We start from the raw sequence: 14269 nt of genomic DNA, 5'->3' as shown, positions 1-14269 counted from the left end.
GTCCTCCACCTTTACTTGGGCCAGAAGGCACCTCACTGCTTGGTGCCATGGACACTCTCTCTCTGGGATGATGCCCAGTATTTCTAATGCCCAACTCTCCCTGGGTATATATAAGCAGAATCCTTTAGTCTATAACCCTGAAGAAACACAATGACTCCTGAGGAGGAGAAAGGAAGTTTCCAAGAGCTGGGCTATACATTTCCTTCTCATCTGCACTGTTGAGCTTTCTCCTGGAGCTGTTGTGAAGACCAAAGGCTTCCATTATACCCAGCAGAAGGAAAACCTTCCACTCAGCCCAACACCCAAGGATGGAGAGGATGGGAGTGATACTGCCCCAGAAATAATCTCCCATCCTCCAACCATTCACAGCTCAGACAATGAGCCAGAGATGTTGCTTGGCAAGAACCCTTGGCATTCCAAATGACCATGAGGAGAAGAGGACTAGAAGAGCTGTTACTCTTTAAGAGCCCAGAGCAGCTGGAGACCAGGCAGTGGAGCTGAATGCTGAAGAGGAGCTGGAGAATGTGTCCAATATGCACAGAAGGCAACAGCATTGTTCACTTTTTCTACCCCACAGCATCCCAGGCACCCTTCACCCTGAGCATGGTGCTGGGGAATAAACTGGGTTCATCCCACTTCAAAGGTTTGAATGGCTTTTCCTTAAACTAAGTAGACACCCTCCTGGAGTTTTGTATGTTGGCAGAGGGCGAGTTTAAGGAGATCTTCCTCTTCTGCCCTTTCCAACTGCAGTCCTGGCCTTAATGCTCCAGCCAGCTGACATTTCCCCCCTGGAAAGGGTACCTATGATGTAGAAAGTGTGTAATTCTGTTAACTGGACCTGATGGATGTGGGATTTATTCTTCTATAAATGGCAGCTTGATGCAATCTGGCAAGTACTAACCTTTTCTCCTTTCTCCCCAGGAACCCCTGAGGCACCATGGTCCCCTGATGCTCCCTGTTCACCCTGGAAGGAGCCAAGATAAAATCATGGGCAATGCAGACTTGGCAAGGTTACAGTTTGCTGAATGAACCAGCTTTTCTCCAGACTACAATGTTATCTCCTGTGTGATCCTGCTAGATCTCTCAGTCTGTGCCTTGGTGGTACTCAAGGAGACTGAAGGAACTCTCATTAGAAAGCTCCAGGACTTGACATGTGCAATAATGCCTGTGGAGCATCAGGGCTGGGGTGGATGAAGCCCACTGAGTGTTGCAGGGGTGAGTGAAGGGGTCCCTACCCCAGTGTCCCAGCATCTTCACTCAGACCTATGCTGGTTTATAGGAATAGGTTCAGAGTAACCCCTTTTGTGGCCATCTGAAAGCAAGCAGCACATTGCAGAGGTGGATTTGCAGCATCTGAAAAGCTTTCTGGAAACTTCTTACTTGTAGGTAGGTGCATCATTTGGATACTCACCTTTGGCCCATATGGGCCATCTGATCCTGGGATCCCTGGTTTTCCAGGACTGCCAGTTTCTCCCTGTGGATGACAAAGCAGAGGGTGGGTAGTATGCACAAACAACCCCTAAAACACTGGGAAAACTGCCTCCAAAAAGCCTGGAGACACAGGAAAAGATGTCTACATAAAAGACAATGTGAGTGATACTTAAAGAGGGAACAAGATGACACTGCTGGTAAAAGAAAACCTAAGTACAAGCAAAGTCTGGCTTCAGACCAGGATACATTTTAGGCTGTCCCAACTCCAAGCCCACCTACATGAAAGCAGGTGAGAGATTCACTGAGAAGTACTTTATTTACCCAATAGGCCAAGGCTGACAGAGGAAAATTCATCACATACCCCAGTGGCTCTACTATCAACAGCTCCATCACTTCTTATCAAGCTTTTCAAACCCTTTCTTAAAAGGACCATTAAGGGTCATTATCCCTTTTCATGGAGGAAGGCCTAGAGGTGCCCATAATCAGAGTGATGTCTCCAGCAGCATTGGTGAGCTGAGTCCAGACAGTTGCTAAGCCACAGACCAGGAGGGGATTGGGCAGTCTGGGTTAGTTTTTTTGCCCCACATTATCAAAAAGTTCCCTGAGAGCCTTAAAACCTCCCCATCTGTGACTCCTTGCTCTGCATGGTCATGTCCCCCTGTCTGTAGCCTGCAGCCCCACACTACCAAGAAGGAGTTCTACCTGAGCTAAGGTGGCTTCTTCATGCATGATTCAACCCTGGGCATGAGTGGGAATTGTGGTGTAGCCAAAGCAGGATGGAAAGTTGAGCTTAGCTCACCTTGGTGCCTTTGGCTCCGAGAGCACCGTTGTGTCCTGGAAAGCCTCGTAAGCCCTGAGGAAGAAGCAGACCCACAGGTGGGGATGGTAAAGCAAGGTGAGAGGAACTTTGCATGTGCACAGGGCTAACCCTGAGAGTAGAGCTGCAGGCTCTTCCCTTGTTCACAGCACCCTTCCCCGTGGGCTTCACTGCAGTCTGAGCTCTCCAAGTTCATTTCGCAGAGGCATGGAGTGGTTGAGGTTGGAAGGGGGAAAGTCTTGTCCAACTCCCCTGCCCAAGCAGGGCTGTCTAAAGCTGGGTGGTCAGAACCATGTTCTGAGTACCTCCAAGGACAGAGATTTCACAGCATCTTCCCCATCTCCTACCTTTGTTCCTTTCTGCCCTGTGTCACCAGTGGTCCCAGGATCACCTTTCCCTCCCTACATAAAAAAACAGCCAAGACAAAGGTGTCATGCACAACCTGCAAAGTAACCAACACACCCCAGATGAAAGCATCACTTTGCCTTTGCTTTGTGCTTTTAACTACCAGAGGCTCCTTAAAAATGTACAGATCATGGTCACCTTGTTGCTAGAAACACAGACAGCTCTGAGGTGTTGCAGGGAACCACCTTGCAGGAGATGGGTGACTGTGACAGGGCTGCTGGAGAAGTGGGACAAAATGCTGTGATGAGTTGCCACAAGATCTGGAGCTTATGCTGGGCAACAGAAAGTAAAGTGATGAAATAGTCCCACTGAGCATCACTTTGGAGGTGTGTTTTCACTAATAAGGAGCTGAAGCTCCATGCATGTGCAGTAATTTATCTGGAGGCAAGGGAAGCTATCCTGTCAGGACAGAACCTGCTTGTGTCAGGCAAGTAAAGTCCATAAGGGCTCTAGCAAATGATTGCTTTGTTCCTTGCTCTCTTCTTCAGGCAGAGCAACATTGAGGGGAACTGGAGCTGGTATATAACAAAGGAAAACATGCTGCAAGGACAAGGGAAAACTTACAAGGCTGTCACTATAGACATGGGCAGATTCTCTGCTGGGATCCAGAGAATGGCTCCTCCTAAAACTCAGGCCAGGATGTGCATTAGGGACCTCCCCAGGAGGTTTAGGGATTGATTTAATCTCTCTTGGAAACAACTGCCCTGAGCAAGAAGCTGACTCCAGTAGTGAGACATGGAGGGTGTGGGAGAAGAAATGAACTTGAGGTGAAGAAAGGCACAGAGCCTCTTTCTACCTGCCAAATGCACCACATCCTTTGCTGCTACTCACGGGCTTCCCCCTCTGCCCCTGCTGGCCTCTGTCGCCTTTGGCTCCTTTGCTCCCGCTGCTGCCGTGGAGTCCTGCAGCACCCTGCCAGCAAGGGGAAAACAGCAACTGCTGAGTCAGCTCTTGCAGGGAAGGTGGCTGAGGACAGTCATCAGGATGGAAACATTCAAAGAGTAGAATAGGATCATTATGGTTGGAAAAGACCTTGAAGCTCACTGAGTCCAACCCCTCCCCTCACCCTGCCACAGCCAGCACTGACCCACAGCCCTCAGCACCTCACCCCAGGGCTTTGGGATCCCTCCAGGGCTGGGCACTCCCCCAGCTCCCTGGGCAGCCTGGCACAGGGGCTGACACCCCTCTGAGGGAAACAGTTCTGCCTCAGCTCCAGCCTCAACCTCCCCTGGGGCAACTCCAGCCCCTTTCCTCTGGGGCTGTTGCTCATGGCTGGGGAGCAGAGCCCGACCCCCAGCTCCCTGCAGGAGTCAGGGAGTGTCAGAGAGTGCTCCTGGCTCCCCTCAGCCCTGGGCCTGCTGCCACCCCACTGCTGAGCCCAGCCAGGCTGCCACTGCCCTTCTTGCCCCCCTGGGCACGCTGCTGGCTCCTGTTCAGCCCCTGGCACCAACCCCCCCAGGCCCTTTCCCTGCAGCAGTTTCCAGCCCCTCTGCCCCAGCCTGGAGCTGCCTGGCCTTGGGGTGGCCCAAGGGCAGGATTTGGCCCTTGCCCTTGGGCAACCTCAGCCCATTGCCCTGTGCCCATGGCTCCAGCCTGCCCAGGGCCCTCTGCAGCCCCTTGCTGCCCTCACACAGCTCTACACACCCACCCAGGCTGGTGTCACCAACTGACTGAGGGTGCCCTCCATCCCCTCACCCAGATCACTGACAGAGATGTGAAACAGAACAGCCTGCAACACTGAGCCCTGAGGACCATACTGGTGACCAACTGCCAGCTGCATTTAACTCCATCCTCACCACTCTCTGGGCTCAGCCATCCTGACAGTTTTCCACCCATCTCAGAGTACATATGCAATAGGAAGAGCCTGGGCTGTGTGTTCCTGCAGTCAGAGATCAGAAGCAACCCTAGTGCCAGCACCAAGACTTGAGGCTGGGGTTTGGCATCCAAACCTCATGGGCTTGTCAGCCATGAGCAAACACAACCTGTGAACTGAGTTGTTTGTTATTACAGCTGGGGAAATACAGGCACACAGCAGCTAAAGAGCAGTCCTGGGTTAAGAATATGTTGGTGCTGATGGTTGTGGTTGAAAACAGGAGCAAAGGCATTGAGCAGGCAGCATGACACTGTGGGTGACTTACAGGGGTGCCCACAGAGTCACAGGATGGTGGGGGGATGAAGGGTCCTGCAGAGCTGCTCCAGCCCAATCCCCTGCCCATGTCCAAGTCTCATCTCTTCTGTCTGATTTAGACTATGAGACAGTTCTTGCCTGCTCTTGACCTGAAAGAAGCCCAGGTGGCTTTAGGATCATAGAATGGTAGGGGTTGGAAGGGACCTTTAGGGCTCATCCAGTCCAACCTTCCTGCAGAAGCAGGTTCCCCTGGCTCAGGGGGCACAGTTATGTGTCCAGGTCTGTTTGGAAACCTCCAGAGAAGGAGATGCCACAATGACTCTGGGCACTGAAGATTCAGACTCAGTCAGCTGAGGAAAGCAGCTCTGGGTGGTGACATTTGGTTTGGTGGGTGAGCAGATCCAGCTATGGGACTGCTCAGTGCTGCACTGCAGAGATCTCCCACCTGGGGAGGGCCAAAACAGAGCTCTTCACCCAGCCCAGACCCATGGGCAAAGCTGGACAGAGGTGCTCCTCCAAGAAGAAACCTTTTTGACACACTTTGGAGCTTCCCACTTGTGAGGCCACTTTGCAGCTCACCTGCTTCTGCAGAGGGGTTGGGCTGGATGATCCCTAAAGATCCCTTCCAATCCCTACCATTCTGTGACTCTATGATTCCAGGATCAGCCTGAGACATCACAGCCACATCCAGCATCAGAGCCTCCCTGCAAGGTCTTTCCCACTGTTTCAGTAGCAAAGTAAAAGCTCCTGGGAATGTTTCTTCTTCCTTTTTGTCTCCCAGGGCTGACCCATTCTACTCATCCACTCTGGCTAATCCTGGTGGCAGTTTTCAGAACCTGCAGGTGAGATGAAATTGGGTTTATCCCCACTTGAGACACAGATTGCACAGGGCTCAGCTCACTCAGGGGAGAAGGAATTGGCTGTTTAAGCAGATCAGGAGATGAACAAGCGGCGTTGTCTACTCTGAATTAATTTGCTGTAGCTTGTTGAAAGGAAACACATTTATTGAGAAAGAATATAGAGGAAATCAAGCACTAGAGTCATATGCCAAGCAGACTCATCACCTTTCCAATTACTCCTCCTCTCAGTGACAAACAAACACTTCAAACATGATCACAGTGACAAGCAAACGGCTCAGAGACACGTGGATGGGACGATGCTGTCCCTGATAGTGGGTCAGGGTTTGAGGACAGACCCATGACCTGACCTTTTCATTCCTAGATGTATAAATTCAGCTCCACCTCTGGGGAAGATGTTGTTTCCTCAAACCCCTCTCCAAGCCTCAGCACACATTTCAGAGCAAAAGGAGTGTTTGAGAGCAGAGCAGGTGTTCTTTCATGTCTCTCTTGGTCGTGTCTGAAGCAGGGAAAGTTGACCTTCATAGAATCATAGAGTCACAGAATGGTTTGGGTTACAAGGGGCATTAAAGATCATAGAGTTCCAAGCCCCCTGCCATGAGCTGAGACACCTTCCACCAGCCCAGGTTGCTCCAAGCCCCATCCAACGTGCCCTTGGGCACTGCCAGGGCTGGGGCAGCCTCTCTGGGCAGCCTGTGTCAGAGCCTCAGCACCCTCCCAGGGAACAACTTCTTCCTAATATCAAATCTAAACCTGTAAAAATTCACTCTCCAGCTTTCTTGTCAGCCTCTTTAGGGACTGGAGGCTGCTACAAGTCCCTCAAGCATTGCCTACACTCTCAGGCATGACCATCTCATGCAAGCTCTTCATCCACTAGCAACTAGTTATTGACACGATCAATATAAAGCTCCACCTGAGGAGGTAAATGGACCATAAAACCCTCAGCTCACCAGAGTTTCTCTGGTTGCTAGGGCAAATTGTTTCCTTGGAGGGCAATAAACCTTTTGGTTTGATGGTTACATCTCACAAGGCCAGGATACCTTCAAGTGCCTGGCATTTTTGAGCTGGCTTTGAGCTGGATACGGACCCATCTGGCCAGAGATTTAAACACCTGTATCCAAGGGAATGGGCTGGAAAGCTTCTTGTTGAGCACTGTGTGATCCTGAAGGAACCTTCAGCTTTCCCAATGAGCTTTAAGATTTCTCTTGTCCCTAATTAGCTCCTGTGTCAGAGAGACCTTTCCTTGTTTTCTTGAGTTTCCCTGACTGCCCATGTCCAAGTCTCATCTCTTCTGTCTGATTTAGACTATGAGATAGTTCTTGCCTGCTCTTGACCTGAAAGGAGCCCAGGTGGCTTTAGGATCATAGAATGGAGGGGGTTGGAAGGGACCTTTAGAGCTCATCCAGTGCAATCCCCCTGCAGAAGCAGGTGAGCTCAGGCTCAGGGGGCACAGGAATGTGTCCAGGTCGGTTTGGAAACCTCCAGAGAAGGAAATGCCACAATGATTCTGGACACTGAAGATTCAGGCTCAGTCAGCTGAGGAAAGCAGCTCTGGGTGGTGACATTTGGACCTTTAGAGCTCATCCAGCCAAACCCCCCTGCAGAAGCAGCTCCCACCTAGATCAGGTCACACAGGAACGTGTCCAGGTGGGGCTTGAAGCCCTCCAAGGAAGGAGCCTCCACACCCTCCCTGGGCAGCCTGGGCCAGGGCTCCCTCACTCAGTTTGTCCTTATATTTAAGGGGAACTTTTAGTGTTCCAGCTTCATCCCATCACCCCTTGTCCTTCACAGAGTCATAGAATGGTAGGGGTTGGAAGGGATCTTTCCTTTAGGAAGAGTTAAGCTCACAGTATGTTCTGGAAGGTAGCTGCATCTAAACCATGCCTACTCCTTCCAGTAAATACAAGGAAGCTTCTGACCTGTGTCTTATCTCAGAGTAGGTGGACTCCTACTCATCATGGGCTGAAAAGACTTTGCCATATGGACTAGTAGGTTCCTATTAAGGCTTAAACTCCACAGCAGGTTTGTCCCTGCTTCAGCGTGGGGAGGGGAAGCAGGTCAGAGAGGTGATGCTTTAGGAGGCCATCTGCACCCAGGCCAGGAGAAAGATGGAAGAGGGGATAAAAAAGAAGAAAAAGAAAGAGAAGAAGAGGAAAACATTTGAGCATTAGGCAAGGGAAAGAAGCTGAATGGGAATTGGTTCCTTCAGATTTACACTCGGTGTTCTGCCAGCCAAATGAAAGCTGGGCAATGAAAGCTGGTAAAATGGCAGTTTGAAGGCAATGATTGGTGTAGTCCTGCAAATGCCTCTTGCTCTTTGGTTGTGTTATTAAAGCATTGCTGGAACAGGCTTCATTTAACTGCAAAGACATCAGGTTCCACGAAGGCACTGCTACGTAGAGGCTTAGTCATAAGTCCTGAGCGCTGCCTGTGACGTAAAGACGTCTTTGAGCAGCCAGAGGATCTCTGCTTCCAGGCACAAATTCCTGTGCAGCTTTGGGCTGCAGCCAGGGAGGAGCCTGTCTTGTCTCCAGCCTCATCATTTCCACTCAGATGAAGGAGCTGAGGAGTTAGCTGGGCCGCCCTGGGAAAGCGTGAAACGCGTCAGCAGAAACGTTGCCCCAAGGTCTCGACCCAAAAGGATCACACAGAAAGCTCCCAGAATCACAGAATCATTTGGGTTGGAAAACACCTTTAAGATCATGGGGTCCACTCACTCTCCTCACCCTGCCCCAGCCAGCACTGACCCCTCAGCACCTCACCCCAGGGCTTTGGGATCCCTCCAGGGCTGGGCACTGCCCCAGCTCCCTGGGCAGCCTGGCACAGGGCTGACACCCCTCTGAGGGAAACAGTTCTGCCTCAGCTCCAGCCTCAACCTCCCCTGGGGCAGCTCCAGCCCCTTTCCTCTTGGCCTGCCATTCCCCAAAGGGGCCAATGCATTTCCAAGCCATGGTGTGGGCTGCAACCTCTGCTAAAAGGTTTCTGCTCTCCTGGGCTTCAGTGCTGGACATTTGATGGGGTGATGTATATAAAGTAGCTGGGAGTCTCAACCTCAGAGTTTCATCTGTGTTTTTATCCCTTCCCAGCTGTATTTTTTCTCTAGACTGTCTGGCCCACAATTATCTGCTGCAGTCCTAAGAATGCTGCCCACAAAACTAGTGTGGGAGCTGCCACTGCTTCTCCAAGCCATCCTGAGCATTTGTTCTCAGGCACATCTCAGAGGTGAGGCAGCTTATACCCTGCTACAAAGACTCCAGGGCATCCTGCACAGAGATTTCCACCTGTGGCCAGGAGATTTGGCTGGCTAACTTCCCTTTGACTAGCCTGGAGTGACCAGAAGTGCTCAGGACACATCAAGACACCCTCCTAGGGCAAGAACTTCTTAAAGGGAGATAGCTTCTTCTACTCTTGGTACCTCTTGAGCCCAGGGCAGATCCCCATACCTCATCTTTCTTCTTCTCTGGGTTAAATTGGCCCAGTGTTCAGCAGGCAGGAGAATTGGGAAGCCAATGTGTTCACCTAAGTCCCCATGAAGCTGATGGATGGAGGTAAGGCTTTCTCACCAGTACTCTTCAGAGCTGTCTCACCATTCTTACCTATATCAACACCATACTCTGGGTTATAGGGCCTTGATCATCAGAGGTGACTCTGAGAGTAAAAGCAGGAGATCCAGGGAGCTGGTGGGTCTCCCATCCTCCAAGCAGGTTCAAGCAAGATACCCTGGACCCTGGGTTCTTCAGCTATAAGGCAAGGAGGATTCACAGGCTGCTGGCCAAACAGCCCAGCTCACAAGAAGAGGTGAGGAACATCTCTGAGCTCCCACTTGTACACTGCAAACCAGGATGGAGAGGGACAAGGAATGCTGGTAGCTGTAGTCCCTGGAAATGCAAAATAGGAAGCAATGGCAAGAGAAGGGTATTGACAACAGAGTTTTAGGGAAAAGAATGGGTTAATCTGCCAGCATATTGCCACACAAAGCATGGGGAAGTAAACAACAGGAGCTGGAAGCCTTAATCTGTGGTCAATATGATGGTTTAATAGGCATAACAAGACCAGGTTGGATGGTCTTTAAGGTCCCTTCCAACCCAGACCAGAAGAGTGCAGTGCTTTTAGAGAAGAGGAAAAAGGAGGAGGAGGTGTCTTGAATATCAAGGGTGCACTCATTTGCCTTGAAGCCCAGTTATAAAGCCAACCAGGCCCATTGAAATTCTCTGGGCTATGATTAGAGGGAGAAGACAAATGCTGTCAGCTTGGCTGGGAACTCCTAGAGAACACCAAGTCAAGAGAGTAAGGCTTTTTCTAAGCTGGTTTAATTACTCAGGGTGAATTCAGCAGGACAGAAAGGGAGCAGCAAATGTTTGCAGTGAGTTGTTGGCAATTTGTGGATGTGGAATATGGAATTAGAGGGAGCTGAAGGGAGGTAAGAATCTGTACTCATTACCTGTAAGACTTTGTATAGGACAGATTGGGTACAGGTGGACTGGGCCAAGCCTGTCTTCAAGAAAAGACCAACTGGCTACATGAGGGGAGAGCAGTGGGTGGCATCTGCCTTGACTTCAGCAAGGCTTTTGCCACTGTCTCCCACAGCATCCTCATCAGAAAGCTCAGGCAGTGGGGGTTGGGGGAGTGGACAGTGAGGTGGATGGAGAAGGGGCTGAATGACAGAGCCCAGAGGTAGGATCAATGGCACAGAATGGAATTGGAGGCCTGTGGCCAGTGGAGTTGCACAGGGATGGGTTCTGGGGCCAGTCTTGTTCAACATCTTCATCAACCACCTGGATGAGGGGACAGAGGGACCCTCAGCAAGTGCCCTGATGGCACCAAACTGGGAGCAGGGGCTGATTCCCCAGACGCTGTGCTGCCATTCAGCCAGAGCTGCACAGGCTGAGAGTTGGGCACAGAGGAACCTCCTGAGGCTCAACAAGGACAAGGGCAGAGTCCTGCAGCTGGGAAGGAACAACCCCCTGCAGCAGCACAGGCTGGGGATTGACCTGCTGGAGAGCAGCTCTGCACAGACACACCTGGGAGTGCTGGTGGATAATAAACTGACCATGAGCCAGCAACGTGCCCTCGTGGGCAAGAAGCCAATGGCAGCCTGGGGGCAGCAAGCAGAGTGTGGGCAGCAGGTCAAGGGAGGTTGTGCTGCCCCTCTGCTCTGCCCTGCTGAGGCCTCATCTGGAGTCCTGTGGCCAGTTCTGGGCTCCTCAGCTCCAGAGGGACAGGGAACTGCTGGAGAGAGGCCAGTGCAGGGCCACCAAGATGCTCAGGGGACTGGAGCATCTTCCTGCTGAGGAAAGGCTGTGGGACCTGGGGCTGTTTAGTCTGGAGGAGACTGAGGGGGGAGCTCATGAATAGTGACAAATATCTCACTGGTGGGTGTCAGGAGGTTGGGGCAGCACTTTTTTCTATGGTATCCAGTAACAGGACAAGGGGTGATGGGATGAAGTTGGAACACAAACAGTTCCATTGAAACCCAAGAACAAACTGTGTCAGTGTTGGAGTGAGGGAGCCCTGGCCCAGGCTGCCCAGGGAGGGTGTGGAGGCTCCTTCCTTGGAGGGCTTCAAGCCCCACCTGGACACGTTCCTGTGTGACCTGATCTAGGTGGGAGCTGCTTCTGCAGGGGGGTTGGACTGGATGAGCTCTAAAGGTCCCTTCCAACCCCACCACTCAGTGATTCTGTGATTCTATACAAAGGGGAAGAGGACTTGGGGAATGATACTTGAGACAGTCAGACTTCTCAAGAACAACAAAGTAATCAAAGCGTCTGTGAGCCCTAAGTGAGCCAGGGGTTTGTGAAGAACAAGTCACACCAGGATGTTGCATCCTAACACAGGTGTCTGAAGTAGACAATGTGAATCATGCTCTAAGAGTAGCCTAAAGCTGCCAATAAAACAAGTCAGAGCGTGGCTGTGGAGAAGCACACGTGGCAGACACCTACCCTGAGGTCAGATGAATTTCATCCAGGATGTTGTACATCATGGCTCTTCCACCCAGGCCCCAGCTCTCATCTGACTTCTGCAATTTTAGCAATTGAATGAAGGACCAAACCCAAGCTCCACGACTCCAGCCTAGCTCCAAGCACAGCACAGATGGCATTAACCAGCAGGAACCCTAAGTATTTCCAAAAGAAAGATCACTTTGCTCCTCTCAAATATTGATGGACAAGTTACCAGTCTCTGGCAGTTAACTGTGTTATCTGCTGATCCCTCAGGGTGCTGAGTACAACACAGCACATCATCCAACAGTGGCTGGATGGCTGCTGGCCAGGATGGTGGAGTCCAGCTCTGCTTCCTTTGCACACAAAAAATCGAGGGCACCCTCAGTCACTTGGCTTGTGACACCAGGCTGGGTGGGTGTGTAGAGCTGTGTGAGGGCAGGAAGGGGCTGCAGAGGGCCCTGGGCAGGCTGGAGCCATGGGCACAGGGCAATGGGCTGAGGTTGCCCAAGGGCAAGGGCCAAATCCTGCCCTTGGGCCACCCCAAGGCCAGGCAGCTCCAGACTGGGGCAGAGGGGCTGGAAACTGCTGCAGGGAAAGGGCCTGGGGGGGTTGGTGCCAGGGGCTGAACAGGAGGCAGCAGCGTGCCCAGGGGGGCAAGAAGGCCAGTGGCAGCCTGGCTGGGCTCAGCAGTGGGGTGGCAGCAGCCCCAGGGCTGAGGGGAGCCAGGAGCACTCTCTGACACTCCCTGACTCCTGCAGGGAGCTGGGGTTCAGGCTCTGCTCCCCAGCCATGAGCAACAGCCCCAGAGGAAAGGGGCTGGAGTTGCCCCAGGGGAGGTTGAGGCTGGAGCTGAGGCAGAACTGTTTCCCTCAGAGGGGTGTCAGCCCTGTGCCAGGCTGCCCAGGGAGCTGGGGGAGTGCCCAGCCCTGGAGGGATCCCACAGCCCTGGAGCTGAGGCTCTGAGGGGTCAGTGCTGGCTGTGGCAGGATGAGGGGAGGGTTTGGGACTCAATCTTAAAGGTCTTTTCCAACTTAAATGATTCTATGACTCTATGAAATGTCTTTGCTCTACTCCTGCACTATCACAGGTTGTAATCTATGGCTTCAGGTGTTTGCTACATGGACATTTCAAACACCCACTGGATCCAAAGCCTGCGTGTGCTGATCTCAGCTGCCGAGGTCTTAGAGCACGTCACAGCCTCATGGCTTTGGCAAAGTGCTCACAAAGTTGTTTACAATTAATCAGGGGCTTGAAATCCTTAATTGAATGAAGGCCTTTTCTCAGTGAGCAATTTCCAGCCTGGATTATGGGCTTGTAAACAGTTACACAGCCGTGACCAGGAATTAGTGGGCAGCACTGAGTGGCTGTGGAGCCTTCACAGCAACAGGTAGTTGCTGATAATCAGCCACTCACACACAAAGAGGCACAACCAGGGGATAGGTTAGGAAAACACTGCCATTTCTTACTGCAATAAACCAACTGAAGGTGCTCATAGTTGTGTGATGTGAGGGAAAGTCCCAGTTACCTTTCAGTGTTCCCTTCTCTCCTATTCTTTGCCTTCCCTGATGAAAAGAAATCAGCAGGGACTTTTTGTCACTTTGGACAACCTTGGAGACCATTTTTTTGGGTCACTTGAGATTTCATCCAGATGAAGTGGTGATGTTCAAAGGCACATAAACACTTTTGCAAACCAAAACTGCTTTGTTTTCCTCTTTCCACCCCCCTCAGTTCCAATTTGTTGGTCACCTCAGAGGTTACCAAGTCCCTCCAGCATATCTTATTTCCAACATGTACCATTGAGCCCTGAGAACAGCCTCTTGTAGTCCAGTCTCTTAAGGATACCTCTGTTTCTCATGGGATATACAACCTATAGTCACAACTCTTGAGCCATCTGAGAGTGAAACATCATCAGTTGACATCTGGTGATGCCTCCTCATACACTAAAGGCATTAAAAGTAATAAGCAAATGCATGTTTCACAGGTTTCTTAATGAAAAATGCAACATCCTACTCAAACAAATTAAACCAGAGACTTGCAAAGGCAGAGAGAAATGCTCCAACTCACGGCAGAGCCTGGCAAACCCGGTTCTCCTGGCTCCCCCTGCAAGGAAAGTGGTGACAAGTTACCATGGTGAAGTGCTGCATTGCCTCTGGAAATGGGGCTTGCTGTAGGAGATACCTACAGCTGTGGAAGAGGAAGCTTTGGGGACCCTTCTGCAGCAGCAGCCTGAGGGGGCAGGGAGGATACCCCAAATATCTCACCTGAGCAACTGAATGGAGCTCTGCTTAGGCAGCACTTTGCACCTCACACCTGAGTATTGACATTTCATCGAGTCATTGTTGACTTTTTTAGCCCAGGAAAGGTGTCAGAGCACTCTACTGCTTTACAAAATGGAAGAACCCTTTCAGGTCCACTTGGAAAAGCACAGCTGCTTCTGCTCTCTGGTAACCACATAACATCTCAATGAGCAATTTTGGAGAGGGAAATGCAGAATCATATTCTGAGAGAAGACTCTGCTGGGATTTTCCACATCAGTTCTAGCTGAGGGATGCCTGAACACAGATGCTCATTGTACTCACCTTCTGTCCCACTGGTCCTCTTGTTCCAAAAAGCCCCATCACTCCCTTGGAGCCACCTTCACCTTTGATTCCCTAAAATGTTAAAACCCCTGTCAAATACACTTTAGGAAGTA

The 14269-nt window shown here is 51.2% G+C and overlaps 1 protein-coding gene across 1 annotated transcript in view; it reads right to left on the bottom strand.

The window, feature by feature from the left end:
- The window catches only part of LOC133629629 (collagen alpha-1(VII) chain-like), a 122411-nt gene that overhangs the window by 15222 nt on the left and 92920 nt on the right, over nucleotides 1-14269 (bottom strand). The window contains 7 exon segments of the mRNA XM_062020329.1: nucleotides 902-964; nucleotides 1412-1474; nucleotides 2231-2284; nucleotides 2596-2649; nucleotides 3485-3565; nucleotides 13642-13677; nucleotides 14157-14228. Of these exon segments, the coding sequence (XP_061876313.1) occupies nucleotides 902-964; nucleotides 1412-1474; nucleotides 2231-2284; nucleotides 2596-2649; nucleotides 3485-3565; nucleotides 13642-13677; nucleotides 14157-14228 (423 nt within the window).

Source organism: Colius striatus, chromosome 1 (assembly GCF_028858725.1).
Source record: "Colius striatus isolate bColStr4 chromosome 1, bColStr4.1.hap1, whole genome shotgun sequence".
NCBI classification, from domain to species: domain Eukaryota; kingdom Metazoa; phylum Chordata; class Aves; order Coliiformes; family Coliidae; genus Colius; species Colius striatus.
The sequence above is the reverse complement of the archived record's forward strand: the minus strand, read 5'-3'. Positions and strand labels throughout refer to the sequence as shown.